This window comes from Mytilus edulis, chromosome 4 (assembly GCF_963676685.1).
Source record: "Mytilus edulis chromosome 4, xbMytEdul2.2, whole genome shotgun sequence".
Lineage (NCBI taxonomy): Eukaryota > Metazoa > Mollusca > Bivalvia > Mytilida > Mytilidae > Mytilus > Mytilus edulis.
In genome coordinates, this window is record NC_092347.1 from 28,675,726 (window position 1) to 28,691,087 (window position 15,362).

The 15,362-nt window shown below is 34.1% G+C and overlaps 1 protein-coding gene across 1 annotated transcript; it reads right to left on the reverse strand.

Annotated features, from left to right (window-relative positions):
• Positions 1-7,500: 7,500 nt before the first annotated feature.
• LOC139521828 (polyubiquitin-C) lies at positions 7,501-11,687 on the reverse strand. The gene is made up of 2 exons (XM_071315472.1): positions 11,555-11,687; positions 7,501-9,419 (listed from the first exon to the last, which is right to left on the reverse strand). The coding sequence occupies exon 2, from the start codon at positions 9,414-9,416 to the stop codon at positions 7,587-7,589; it is 1,830 nt and encodes a 609-aa protein (XP_071171573.1). The 5' UTR covers positions 9,417-9,419; positions 11,555-11,687; the 3' UTR covers positions 7,501-7,586.
• Between the last annotated feature and the right edge of the window lie 3,675 nt (positions 11,688-15,362).

The following is a 15,362-nucleotide window of genomic DNA, read 5'->3' on the forward strand; positions in this document are numbered from 1 at the left end:
AGCTTTTCCTTTGTAATACGGAACCTTGTATTACAATCTTAGAGAGATCCATACACTAAAGCACAATTAAGTTACTCTCTGGACTAGAAATTTGCTTGTTTTTCACCCTTTTTCCTGCGTGTTTGGGTAAACAACCCCGAAATCAATTAAAATCTTCCTTTTAAGATATGAAACCTTGTGGTACAATGTCAGAGAGATCCAAACACTGACAAAAAAATTAGTCTGGAAACTAAATAACAAGGGGGCATTTTTCGGGTGTTTTTGATCTTGGGATTTTCGGGATCGACCCTTTCGGGATCCGGGATTTTTTTTTAAATTCGGGACCTCGGGTTTTCATGGTTTTAAGCCGGGATTTCGGGATCAGGACCCCTCCTACCCCCCTCAGCCCCCCCCCCCCCCAAAAAAAAATATGCTTGTATTTGGCCCTTTAAAATTCCTAATAACCCCAAAATAAATCCAAACCTTCTTCTTGTGGTATTATTTATCATTTTTTACCTGGGAGGGGGTCTTGTCATTTGAAATTAAACATACGAATTTTTTTGATCCCCCCATAATGTTTCACTATTTTTATTTGATCCCCTCAGTAAAATCATTAAAAAAAATCGATCCCCCCACTATCAAACAAAATTTTCTCCTTTCAAACACTTCACGAAAATATTGAAAATGAAATGTTCTCAGTGGATTTAGTTCAAAATCATAATTAAGAGAAAATTATCTTGGAATATTGTTTTTCCATGACGCCTCTTAATTCCATAAATATAAGTACCTGAAGTAGGTAGAAGCCAGTGCTCTGAGTAGTTTTTCTGACTTTTTTCTAATTTCCTATATCATTGTATTTTGTGCTAATCTATTGACCCTACGTAACTGTAAAAAATAACTTTTTGAAACAGTAACAACGCATTTTTACTGAGAGGAATCCATTATATGTCCCTCTCTTGAACGCTTCTTAAACTAAAGTTTTACGCAAAGTCTTATTGAAATCTCAATTGAGTCGCTAAACTTTTATATAAATATGGATAGTTCATGCTTTCAGCTTGAACAATTTATTTACTCATTTATTGTCACATTTCATTTATAAATGTGTGAAAGTACCATTAAAATTTTGATTTATTAGCCTAAAAGTACACATTTTCAGGAAGTTAGAGGTAAAATTGACCCCAAGAGATCTTATAATGAAAACAAAAAGATACACAAAGTATTTTTGTGATTTTACTTTTTACTGGTGTTCATCATTTCAGAAACATCTTGCTTATCAATATTCAAATGCAAAGTAGATGAATATTTAATAATTTATTGGAGAATTTATTTCTCCACTCATGATGCTGTATGGTTTGTATTTTGGGAAAAAAATTGCATAAATCGCTGTAGATTTCGTTTCGTTTATACTAAATTTCTTTCCAACTATTAAGCTGATTAAAAATAAACTTGGCAGTAACGCTTGTTAATTTAGTGATCAAAGTGAGTGAAATACATGTATAACGACTTGATTATTCGGATTATGAAGCACCTATGCAGCTTCCTACATCACTAAAGTCTTTATGAATGATGTTAAAAATATGTTTTGATTTGATTGTTGTAATGTTCATCTTTAAATTTTATCTCTTGAAGTATGTGAAATGCTGATTTCTATGTTTAAAAAAATGACCCCCCACTTTGAATTTATAAAAAAATTGAACCCCCCTTTTCCACATACAGAAAAAAACTTGATCCCCCCTGTATTTTGACCAGCCCCCCTCCCAGATAAAAAAAAAAGTCCCTAAACATTGTGGTACAATTTCAGAGCAATCAAAATACTTTACACAAGTTATTAGCCTGAAACAAGAGAAATGCTTGTTTTGGACCCTCAATTCCTAAAAAGTTGGACCGTCATCTCCAACCTACCCTTTGTGGAATTGAACTTTCTTTTTAAAAAAATGCTTCGGTGAGCGCAGCCTGATACGACAGCAGAGGTCGAACTCTGAACAGTTGTGGCAAATTGGATAAAATATTCAAGCTCGATACTGTCTGAATTTTGATTGTGATCAATTTTTTTGACATAATATAGGTTTCTGAAACAAAATAAATGTGGCCAAAGATCTTACAAATCTATTGTGCAATCGAAGATTTCTTATTGAAACTTTTCCAAAATTTGAAATTGTTTAAAAAAAATATGAATTCCTTAAAAAAAATGAAAAAAAATCCCCCCTCCAACTTTTGGAATACCCTTGGAGCAATACTCTAGGACTCAATCCAATTCTTTCCTTTGTGGTATGGAACCTTATAGTACAATTTCAGAGAGATCCCATACACTTAAACACAAGCAATTGTTTGGAAACTAGAAGAAAAAAATGCTTGTTTTTGGCTTCTAATTCCTACATGATTAGAGCAATTACCACCCAACTCAATCCCAGCCTACCCTTTGTGAATGGAACCTTGTGGTACAATTACAGAGAGATCAATACACTTTCACAGAAGTTATTGTCCGGAAAAAAAATGTTATTTTGGCCCCTTTTAGGCCATTATTTCCTTAACTGTTAGCCCCCTAACCCCTTATGTGAATCCCAACCTTCTACTTGTTGTATTAAACATTGTGGTACAATTTCAGAGAAATCGTAATACTTATACAGTAATCCCAACCTTCCTTTGTGGTATTGAACCTTCTTTTAAAATCATAGAGATCCATTCACCGTTTAATAAAATAAAGTTATTGCTAATAACTCCTTAAGGGGTCAACTGACCATTTTGGCCATGTTGACTTCTTTGGAGATCTTACTTTGCTGAACATTATTGCTGTTTACAGTTTATCTCTATCTATAATAAAATTCAAAATACTAACCAAAAACGGCTAAATTTCCTTAAAAATTACCAATTGAAGGGCAGCAACGCAACAATCGGTTGTCTAATTCATCTGAAAATTTCAGGGCAGATAGATGTTGACTTGATAAACAACAAAACAACATGTCAGATTTGCTCTAAATGCTTTGGTTTCATAGTTATAAGCCAAAATCTACATTTTACCCCTATGTTCTATTTTTAGCCATGGCGGCCATCTTGGTTGGTTGTCTGGGTCACCGCACACATTTATTAAACTAGATACCACAATGCTTATTGTTGCCAAGTATGGTTAAATTTGGCACAGTAGTATCAGAGGAGAAGATTTTTGTAAAAGATAACAAAAATTTACTAAAAATTGGTAAAAAATGACTATAAAGGGCAATAACTCCTTAAGGGTCAACTGACCATTTTGGTCACATGACTAATTTGTAGATCTGGCTTTGCTGAACATTATTGCTTTTTACAGTTTATCTATATCTTTGATAACCAAACATGGCAAATTTCCTCAAAAATTGACAATCCAGGGGCATCACCCAACAACCGGTTGTCTGATTCGTCTCAGGGCAGATAGATCTTGACTTGATTCACAATTCAACCTCCTGTCAAATTTGCTCTAAATGCTTCAGTTTTAGGGTTATAAGTCAAAATCTACATTTTACCCCTATGTTCTATTTTTAGCCACGGCAGCCATCACGGTTGGTTGACCGGGTCACCGGACACATTTTTTAAACTAGATACCCCAATGAAGATTGTGGCCAAGTTTGGTTAAATTTGGCCCTGTAGTTTCAGAGGAGAAGATTTTTGTAAAAGTTAACGACAACAGACGCCAAGTGATGAGGCCTTTTAGGCCAGGTGAGCTAAAAAGTGCTTGCCCCGCCCCATCTATCTGATAAATATTGAACAGTCCCTTAGCTAACGCTGCCACCGGATCACTATCGTTATGTCGAGCTTTCTGAGCCAAAATTTGCAGACTCAACAAAAATCTAAATACATGCTTAGAATCAGCATTTCAATGAACCTCAATCATTTTGGACCCTTTGGCCCTAAATGTAGACCAATTTGAAAACAGGACCAAAATTTAAAATCTAGATACACGGTTAGGCAGCAACCATTTGATTTTCTGGGGGGGGCTATGGTTTTTTTTTCTGGACAAATTTTTTAACGGCAAGTCGAAAACAATTTTTTTCTTTCAATTTTAGCATTACATATAGTGGCAGCTGAGGGTGAAACAAACAATTTTTTTTTCTCAGAATCAAAAACAAATTATTTTTTTCTCCAAAAACTGGAAACAAACTTTTTTTTCCAAAAAAAACCATAGCCCCCCCCCCCCCCCCCCCCCCCCCGAAAATCAAATGGTTGCTGCCTTAGATTCAGCATATCAAAGAACACAAATAATTCAATTTTTGATGAATAAGACCCCATTGAAATTGGTCAAGAAATGAGCAATTTATACAGATTATTAGAAAAGAATGGTTTTTAGCCCCTTATTCCTAAACATTTTGGGCCATAACCTAAACTAGAGGCTCTCAAGAGCCTGTGTCGCTCACCTTGGTCTATGTTCATATTAAACAATGGACACAGATAAATTCATGACAAAATTGTGTTTTGGTGATCATGATGTGTTTGTAGATTTTACTTTACTGGACATTCTTCTTGCTACAATTATCCCCATCTATAATGAACTTGGCCCAGTAATTACAGTGGAAAATATATTCTAAAAATTTACAAAAATTTATGAAAATTGTTAAAAATGACTATTAAGGGCAATAACTCCTTAAGGGGGTAAACTGACAATTTTGGTCATGTTGACTTATTTGTAGATCTTACTTTGCTGAACATTATTGCTGTTTACAGTTTATCTCTATCTATTATAATATTCAAGATAATAAGCAAGCAGATGCTCCGCAGGGCGCAGCGTTATACGACCGCAGAGGTTGAACCCTGAACGGTTGGGGCAAGTATGGACACAACATTCAAGCTGGATTCAGCTCTAAATTTGGATTGTGAATAAATAGTTGACACAGTAAAGGTTTCGAACACAGAATGAGTGTGGTCTAATTAACTTAAAATATTTTTTTTGCCTTTGAGCAATTCACTATGCTGTTGAATATTAATCCTCTCAAAAAAACGTTTGAAGAAATTTTCTTTTTATTTATGAAATATGAAATGAGAAAAATTTAACCACCCCTCCCTCATTTTTTTTTCACATCCCCCTTTCCCTTTTTCCAAAACTGATCTCAATTCAAATTTCTAATGGAGTTTGCAACAATAACTACTCATTTAAATACATCATAAAATATTAAAAAAAAGTGCTTGTTATCACTGAATGGTAAAGATTGTTTTAATTTATCAGTTGGTAGTAAAAGTGAATATACATTTTATATTGTATAAAACATTGATTTAAGTTGATTCAACTACTATTCTGGACGAAGAAAGATAACTCCAATTGAAAATTTCTTGCTATTGCACAATATTGTGCAAATAGATATTTCTTGCTATTGCGCAATATTGTGCAATTGAAAATATTTGCTATTGCACAATACTGTGCAATTGAAGATTTCTTGCTATTGCGCAATACTTTGCAATTGAAAAACTCTTGCTATTGCACAATACTGTGCAATTGAAGATTTCTTGCTATTGCTGAATACTGTGTAATTGAAAATTTCTTGCTATTGCACAATACTTAATATAATAATTGTGGATCCTGATTTGAACCAACTTGAAAACTGGGCCCATAATCAAAAATCTAAGTACATGTTTAGATTCAGCATATCAAAAAAGACCAAAAATTCAATTTTGGACCCTTTGGGCCCCTTATTCCTAAACTGTTGTGACCAAAACTCCCAAAATCAAACCCAACCTTCTTTTTGTGGTCATAAACCTAAAAGTATTCAGACTACGACGACGACGACGCCAACGTGATACCAATATACGACCAACAAATTTTCAATTTTTGCGGTCGTATAAAAACAGTAAAAAATCCTTAAAATTACCAATTTAGGGGCAGTAACCCAGCAACAGGTTGTCCGATTCATCTGAAAATTTAGAGCAAATCTGACATGGGGTAAAATTGTTTATCAGGTCAAAATCTGTCTGCCCTGATCAGATAAACACAATTTTGTCATGAATCCATCTGCTTCCTTTGTTTAATATTCACATATACCAAGTTGAGCGACACAGGCTCTTTAGAGCCTCTAGTTTGGTATGGTACCTTAATTGTGGTACAATTTCAAAAAGATTCACACTTACAAGTTATTGACTGGAAACTAGAAAAATACTTATTTTGACCCCTTGTTCCTAAATTGTAGGGACCATAACCGCTTACGCTAAATGCAATTCCAACCATCCTTTTGTGGTTTCAAACCTTGTTTTAAAGGTCATAGAGATCCATTCACTTTAACTACTTAGTCCGGGAACTAAGTGTCTTCGGATGACGCCAACGACGACATGATATCAATGTACAAACGCACAATTTTTTTGGGGTCGTATAAAAACTTAACTGTAATCACTGAACCATGAAAATGAGGTGAAGGTCAGATGACACCTTCCAGTTGACATGTACACCTTATAATCCTTCCCTAAACCAAATTTACAAGACATAGTGTTATAGTATCAGATATATGGACTTATATTTTATAGTTATAATTAATTGTTCGTGGCTTTGGACCAGCTGTCAGTAACAGTAACTGCAAGAACTCTCAGATCTGTACTTAGTGTCCATTTATCGTTGTGATATACAAGTAACTGGCCCAAGTCCATCGTGTTGTATTTCTGTTTGTATTTATCTGATGAGTTGAGCCTTTTACAACTGATTTTTATAGTTCGTTCTTTATTATGTTGTACTGTTACACCTCTTGATCTGTCCAAGGTTAGGATCCTTCTAATATATTTAACCCTGCCACATTAAGTATGTGCCTGTCCCCAAGTTAGGAGTCTGTAATTCAGTGGTGGTCGTGTTTCATATTTGTTTATATATTGAATATAAATTAGGCTGTTAGTTTTCATTGGCGATCATACTGGTCTCTTGTTGAATTCTCATTGGCGATCATGGGTCTTTTTTTATATTGACCACCAAAACTTAATTCATGAAATACGGTTGAGGTCATGTGAAAACTGTCATGAGGACCTTGCAAGGTACGCACATACCAAATATAGTTACTCATTACTAGAAATTAACATTACAAAAAATCTGAACTTTTTCAAGTAGTCACTGAACCATGAAAATGAGGTCAAGGACAATGGACATATGACAGACAGAAACTTAATAACATAAGGCATATATATATACAAAGTATGAAACATCCAGGTATTCTACCTTCCAAAATAGAAAGTTTTAAGAAGGTAGTTATTCCTGCCATTGGATAATCATTAACAGAATTTGGTACATTGCCCTATAGATGTTAATTTATATGTCTTTGGTCTCTTGTGGAGAGTCGTCTCATTGACGATCATACTCCATTGGATAATCATTAACAGAATTTGGTACGCTGCCCTATAGATGTTAATTTATATGTCTTTGGTCTCTTGTGGAGAGTTGTCTCATTGACGATCATACCACATCCTTTTAATATTGGAAAAGCTCTCATCGTCTCTTCCACGAGTGGACAAGTTATATCAAACCAAATGTGTGTTGACAAATTTTTCAGAATACTATTTATTTGTAAATTGCAATAGAGGAAGATTAAGTATAGTGTAGTTAACTTTATTGATCAATTGCACAAAAGTTTCGTTCTTGTAAGTGTTACATTTAAAAGGTAAAATGTTTGTTCAGTTTAATTTCCACCACGTAGACGCAAAACCAGATGGAGTGTGGATTCCTTTTGAATGTTGTAATCTGAAAGAGTCCTGCCATCTTCAAGTTGTTTTCCTGCGAAGATTAATCTCTGTTGATCTGGTGGAATACCTTCCTTGTCTTGGATCTTAGCTTTGACATTCTCAATAGTATCTGATGGTTCAACCTCTAGAGTGATTGTTTTGCCAGTAAGTGTTTTGACAAAGATCTGCATACCTCCTCTCAGACGGAGCACAAGATGGAGTGTTGATTCCTTTTGAATGTTGTAGTCGGATAGTGTTCTGCCATCTTCAAGTTGTTTTCCGGCAAAGATCAATCTCTGTTGATCTGGTGGGATACCTTCCTTGTCTTGGATCTTAGCTTTGACATTCTCAATAGTATCTGATGGTTCAACCTCTAGAGTGATTGTTTTGCCAGTAAGTGTTTTGACAAAGATCTGCATACCTCCTCTCAGACGGAGCACAAGATGGAGTGTTGATTCCTTTTGAATGTTGTAGTCGGATAGTGTTCTGCCATCTTCAAGTTGTTTTCCTGCAAAGATCAATCTCTGTTGATCTGGTGGGATACCTTCTTTGTCTTGGATCTTAGCTTTGACATTCTCAATTGTATCTGATGGTTCAACCTCAAGAGTGATTGTTTTGCCAGTAAGTGTTTTGACAAAGATCTGCATACCACCTCTCAGACGGAGCACAAGATGGAGTGTTGATTCCTTTTGAATGTTGTAGTCCGACAGGGTTCTGCCATCTTCAAGTTGCTTTCCTGCGAATATTAATCTCTGTTGATCTGGTGGAATACCTTCTTTGTCTTGGATCTTAGCTTTAACATTCTCAATGGTATCTGATGGTTCAACCTCTAGGGTGATGGTTTTACCAGTTAATGTTTTGACAAAAATCTGCATACCTCCTCTCAGACGGAGCACAAGATGGAGTGTTGATTCCTTTTGAATGTTGTAGTCTGACAGGGTTCTGCCATCTTCAAGTTGCTTTCCTGCGAAGATTAATCTCTGCTGATCTGGTGGGATACCTTCTTTGTCTTGAATCTTAGCTTTAACATTCTCAATAGTATCTGATGGTTCAACCTCTAGAGTGATTGTTTTGCCAGTTAATGTTTTGACAAAAATCTGCATACCTCCTCTCAGACGGAGCACAAGATGGAGTGTTGATTCCTTTTGAATGTTGTAGTCAGATAGTGTCCTGCCATCTTCAAGTTGTTTTCCTGCAAAGATCAATCTCTGTTGATCTGGTGGGATACCTTCTTTATCTTGGATCTTAGCTTTGACATTCTCAATAGTATCTGATGGTTCAACCTCTAGAGTGATTGTTTTGCCAGTAAGTGTTTTGACAAAGATCTGCATACCTCCTCTCAGACGGAGCACAAGATGGAGTGTTGATTCCTTTTGAATGTTGTAGTCGGATAGTGTTCTGCCATCTTCAAGTTGTTTTCCTGCAAAGATCAATCTCTGTTGATCTGGTGGGATACCTTCTTTATCTTGAATCTTAGCTTTAACATTCTCAATAGTATCTGATGGTTCAACCTCTAGAGTGATTGTTTTGCCAGTTAATGTTTTGACAAAAATCTGCATACCTCCTCTCAGACGGAGCACAAGATGGAGTGTTGATTCCTTTTGAATGTTGTAGTCTGACAGGGTTCTGCCATCTTCAAGTTGCTTTCCTGCGAAGATTAATCTCTGTTGATCTGGTGGGATACCTTCTTTGTCTTGGATCTTAGCTTTGACATTCTCAATGGTATCTGATGGTTCAACCTCTAGGGTGATGGTTTTACCAGTTAGTGTTTTAACGAAGATCTGCATTGTCTGAAAAATAAAACTTAATGATTAAGAAAGTTTCAATTGATAAAGCATCATTAAGGTATAATTTTTAAGTAAGGAACCATCTAAATCAGTGTGTGAAACCTCTGCTCGCCAACTCGCCATACGAGAGTAAGAATCGTATTTAGTAAGTCTAAGTTTAATAGAACTTGCCCTTGCGACGAGTAGCTCTTCTATGGCAACTTTGAATCAAGCCATCAAAAAGATCATTACCAAACCAATTTTCCCGCAAACAAAAAGAAACACTAGACTTCAGTTTAAACAGGGACCAGATGATACATATTATGTTACATGTGTTCTGATTGGCAAGATGACAGTTGAAAGAAAAACTTAAACCAACTAAACTGTGTTTTATAGATAATTTTACTTTCACTTTCCTTTAGGCAATGCAAAATATGTTTTGAAGATTGAAGCAAGAGCAAATTTCTTATAAACTGTAAATAAAAACTAAATTATATTTAATATTCAAATGAGCAGCATCAATGGAACAATAAGACTAATTATTATTAGTTTTTAAATGAAAAGTTAACAAAAAAATCTTTAGGTTGTACATTGCTTATTAATTCAGCTTTTAAATAGCATGAAAGGAAGGGAAAGGTCAGCAAAATAATCTGAACAGTGAACATAGCAGATCAATATTTGTTTTTCTCATAGCATAAGTATTGAAAAATGCATTTATTATGGTAACAGTAGCAACTTTGGAGCTATTTCTAAAAATATTTGATCCATACAATAAAGTCTGAATAAGATGACGAGTTAAAAAATTTAGACATTGGCCAAACTGGCAAGTAGGATAATACTAGGATTTCAATTTGGCGAATTGAAATAAAAATCTGCTCACCAATTTGGCGAGTTCCAAGAAAAAAGGTTTCACATGCTGTAAATGGTCAGAAATATTGTTAACTTTAGATCTTATTACACATTTCTGTACAAACAATATAAACTTCAAGATAATATTGTAAAAATTTTGAATTAGGAAATGAAGTCCAGCAGGATACAGGAAATTACAAAAAATGAGAATTGCTTTCATACATAGTGTAAGTGGAATACAGGCAAAACAGCAAGCAGGATACAGGATCTGAATCCCCAGTATGCTCTTCTATGAAGTTGGATTCAGGAAGTATGATAAAGATCAGAAAAAGCTCTCAAATATACCAACAGTACAGATGCTGATTGCATATGGATTTTCTTATTAAAAATCATGGAAAAGGTATTTTGACAAAATTGTAAGCCAATAAAACAGGTCTGGAAGATTGTCAAATTAGGTCTATTAAGCTAATAGACTTCAGGTAAACTGGTGTACCATAATCATACAAAACAACTTTAAATTGTTGTGTTGGTGGGATATAAAATGCTTCAGTTCAACGTTTCCAGTTTTTTGTAGTGAATAAAGACGCAATAGAAAATTCCTTCAAGTAGTTGTATCTTGTTTTTTTTATAAAATATCCTAGAAATATACCCAGTCAAAATAATAAATAGATTTTCAAGTGACTTGTGATTTTTTGAAATGTAAATACATGTATGATAAAATTGTGTGCCAAATTGACTATGCGTGTGCCAATTTGACTTGTTCCCAAGACAACATTTCCAGGGTGTGTAAATGTATTTTGATTCGTCATAATAATCCTTCCTTCTTGAAGCAGACCAGGAAAGATCTCAACTGGTTAGACACAAACACTTGAGATCCGGTTTAAACACATCAACAGAACCATCATTATTTTACAAAACATTTCCCCTTTCTAACCCGTTTAAAATTGAATGGTTGAAAAATATTTCTTATATATTCTCATTAAATTTCAAAACAAAAAGGGAGTTCCAAGTTCAACAGGTAAACAACGATTGATGACGAAGAAACCATCCTCTAGTTCATCAAAACGAAATGAAATTGTTTGGAACATGAATTAAATGTGACAGGATCCAGGCGAAATTAATGGATTCGGTTTTGTTTAGAGAAAAAAAACCAGAAGAAATGTAAAATTATAAAATATTTTCAATATGGCGACTGAATGAGTTCTGTGAAAATTTCTAAATCAAGAAAACAATTAGGAATAATAATGGTATTGCCTTACGTATACACATCTTTGTTAATAAAGAAATATCTTGTTATAATTTACACTTACCAATCCTTATAATTATAGTTATTTCTTGTGTAATAAGTTCTGCTTTCTCTTGGTCGTTAGTTGCGTCTATGCAGAAAGATGGCGGGTTTTAGTATTTATTGGTATCGGTCATGTGACTATTTTCATCCTTTGTGATTGGAAAGTTCTGGACATTACGTCATAATTATTATAATTATTACTAAAGTTAGACTTCGCGCAATAATATGTTCTATTTTTAAACATAATCTCTTATCTGTCATAATCTGATATAATTTCAAAAAAAGGAATATTGCGTTTAAATCTTTTTTTGAGGTAGAATCTAGAGGATTGTAAAAGCTAGGCGATCGAAGCCCTCCAGATCATTATGATCCTGAGATTATGGGAACTTATAATTAAGGAATAATTAAATGAAATCATAAATTAGACAATTTATTGAAAATAATATGGACGTTTAAAAAAAATAGCGCTATTGTTAAATGGGCATTGACATCATAGTTTTGCCTTTAGCTATAAAATGGACTTATTTAATAAAACCTTGCGTTGATTTTTTTATACTTTAACTGTAAAGCCGATAGCGCATATTTTGTTTTTGGTCCTTAAATTGACTATGAAAAATGCAGGAGAGCGAAATAATCCTCGGTTCTCTAAAATGGACTAATTGTGACTTGGATGGAGAGTTGTGTCATATATATATAGGCACTCGACATACCACATCTTCTTATATATATTCTCAGATCTGCAGTGACATCACAACATGTAACTGACCAATCAATGATTAGCATTTGTGTTATGTAAACAATGTTGAGAGGTGATGCGGATGAGAATCCTCTCGACTTTCCATAGACTTCAATGCAAATTAATTTAATTGATATATATTGACACCAGTTGAGTCTAGTAATTTTACCCACTTAATATTGTTAAAGACACTATATAATATCTCCATTTTGATTTTTATCATACTATATCCTCTGGTTAAAAACTAATCAGCAATATAAATAATCAGATATCACCTTCAAATAGATGAAAAATCTAGAGGAATCCTATCTGCATCACCCCTTGAAAAATTTAAATGCCAGGATGTCCGGTTCTGAGAATAGGCTAATGTCCACTTGTATACTGACTTTCACATTTTTCGCTCAGACCCGTCTTGGTCCTGGAAGTTGACCACGGCTTTATTGAATAGAGATACCATTTCTGTAAATAAAAAAAACATCAAACAAAACAGCAACATATACTTATCTGTTCATCTACTCCCCTATTTCTGCGCAATTTTTTTAGTTGTCATATGAACTAATTGATTTTCAGCCTGAGATATTCAGATGTAACATAAAAATTCAAACCACCGTGATATATCATATCTCAGCGTCTAAATTTATGTATCAAAGAAAACTTCAGTCCAAATAATTTTATTCATCAAACAATCAAAAGGAAAGGGTTGTACACTACAACCATTCCCATTGTGAAGGACAGGTCCAGTCTGGACTGTGAATAAAAGCTACCAGAATTGTATAATTCTCTGCATTTATATATTGTAATGTTAGATCCAAAGAACATGAATTCAAAATCGACAGTCAATAATTAAGGAAAAAAGCCGCCTGAATATATTTGAAGAACATATATATATATAGACAGTAAAAGTACAGCAGTTTCCTGTTTTTGCGTAGATTCAGACTTTGACAAAAATGTGACTTATTACAAGTCATTGAAGAAAGAATTATAAAGATCACGCGCTTTTAATCAACCCAACTTTTGAAAAAAATACCTATATCTATATAGAGATTTGAAAAAAAATAATCTCCTCAATTCATGTAGGCTACATGCATATTCGCCCGGACATAAGCCCGCCATACGCGCTAGACAGAACTTCTTCCAATCGCTTTCTGGAGTATCACTAGTTGTGTATTTTAGTTTACATGAAGCTGTTTGCCCAGGAATAACCGAAAGATAACTCGTACGTCCAATTTTATTTTCCTATTTGAATTCAACCCAAAGGATACATACACGACGCGTTTTCAAAACGACAGTATTGATAGTTAATTGATAGATAAATAAGAAGACGTGGTATCAGAGCCAATTAGACAACTCTCCATCCAAGTTGTAAAGGAAACCAATATAGGTCAAAGTACGGTCTTCAACACGGAGCCTTGGTTCACGCTGAACAGCAAACCATAAAGGGCCCCACAATGACTAGTGTAAAACCATTCAAACAGAAAACCCAACGGTTTAATCTATACAAAAAACGAGAAACGAGAAACACTCACGAACCACATGAACAAACGACAACCACTAAACATCAGGTTCCTGACTTAAGACAGGTGCACTGAAATAAATACAGTGGGTTTAAACGTTTTAGAAGTATCAACCTTCACACTATCCTGAAACGTTACAATAGTGTAATAAATCACGACATACAAATACATTGACTACAAATATCAATTAAAATGGCTTAATTCAATCAAAAGACATATTAAAAAAACAAGTGAACATACACTGCCGGAACGAATAAATTTGATCTCTGACACAATGTAAATACAAAATCAATAAAATAAGGGGTTAAATGTTAAACAATTTTAGAGAGACAACCATAACCTTGATCAAAATGCCGCCAAATAGAATAATGTACACTGTGACAGGTAAATGAAAATATTTTTTTAGGTATACAGTAATGAGGAACGGAAATATGTTTTTACAAAAATAAATAATGTCGTTCTTCATAATTCAAGAACAGAAGTGAAACTTTATAGTCATATCAAACACTTATCAAAGCTGGTATATATATGTAAGACTCAGATCGACGTCCGTTCCTGAAATCGACGTCCAAATCTGACGTCCCAATATAATAAGATTCCAAATCCACGGCCAATTTATTGCCCCTCTTATCGACATCCGATTTTTGGCTTCTCTAATCGACGTCCAATTTTCTTAAGAAATTATATAAAAAAAAATAAGAAGATGTGGTATGATTTTCAATTAGAAAAATATACACCAGAGTTGAAATATGGTGAATGTGAGCAATTATCGACAGCCTTTAACAACGATAAAAAAAACCATATGGTAATAATTTTAATAAAACGCGTCTTCTGATTGGTTTACAGTGTTTCGTCTATCAGCTCATGGACATAATTTTGTCATGTGACCGTGACGTCATCAACGTTTTTTCGTTATTTACTCCGGTTTGAAATGTAATTTAGAATTAAATTATAAGGAATGATTGTAATATGTTTTCTGTCTATTCGAAACAACATAAAAAAATGTGGTGCACACTTTAAAATAATCCGCTACGCGGGTTATTCGGTATGCACCACATTTTTTTTATGTTATTTCTTCATAGACAGAAAAAAATATTACAGTCATTCTTTAATAAGTGTTAGTGGTAAGAAGCAGCTACATGATTAAAAGCCACATGAAAAATGAAAAAATAGTTTAACTAGAAAAGTAAAGGCCTTAATTAGTGTTAGTGCAGCAGTACTATAAATTAAGACTGAATTATTGCGATGTTTTTATTGTTGCGAAAAATGCGACAGGGTTATAATCGCAATAATTTAAACTCGCGTTTTGAATTATTTTATATGAATTAAACAGGATTTTTTTCATGTCGCAAAAATTAAAATCGCATTATAGTCTAAAATGATAAAACCACGATAATAAATGAACCGCAATAATTTCTGAATTTACAGTATTGGACATCGATTGCAGAAGACCACACTAAACCATGCCGTTGTTTTGTCAATGAATGGACGTCGATTAGAGGATCAAAATATTAATTGGACGTCTATATTAAAAAAAAAAAAGAGAAACGAGATATAACACTAAATAATTTTAAAAACAG

Bases quoted from the DNA above. Each gene is read 5' to 3' on its own strand.
- LOC139521828 (XM_071315472.1), bottom strand. From the start codon at position 9,416: ATGCAGATCTTCGTTAAAACACTAACTGGTAAAACCATCACCCTAGAG.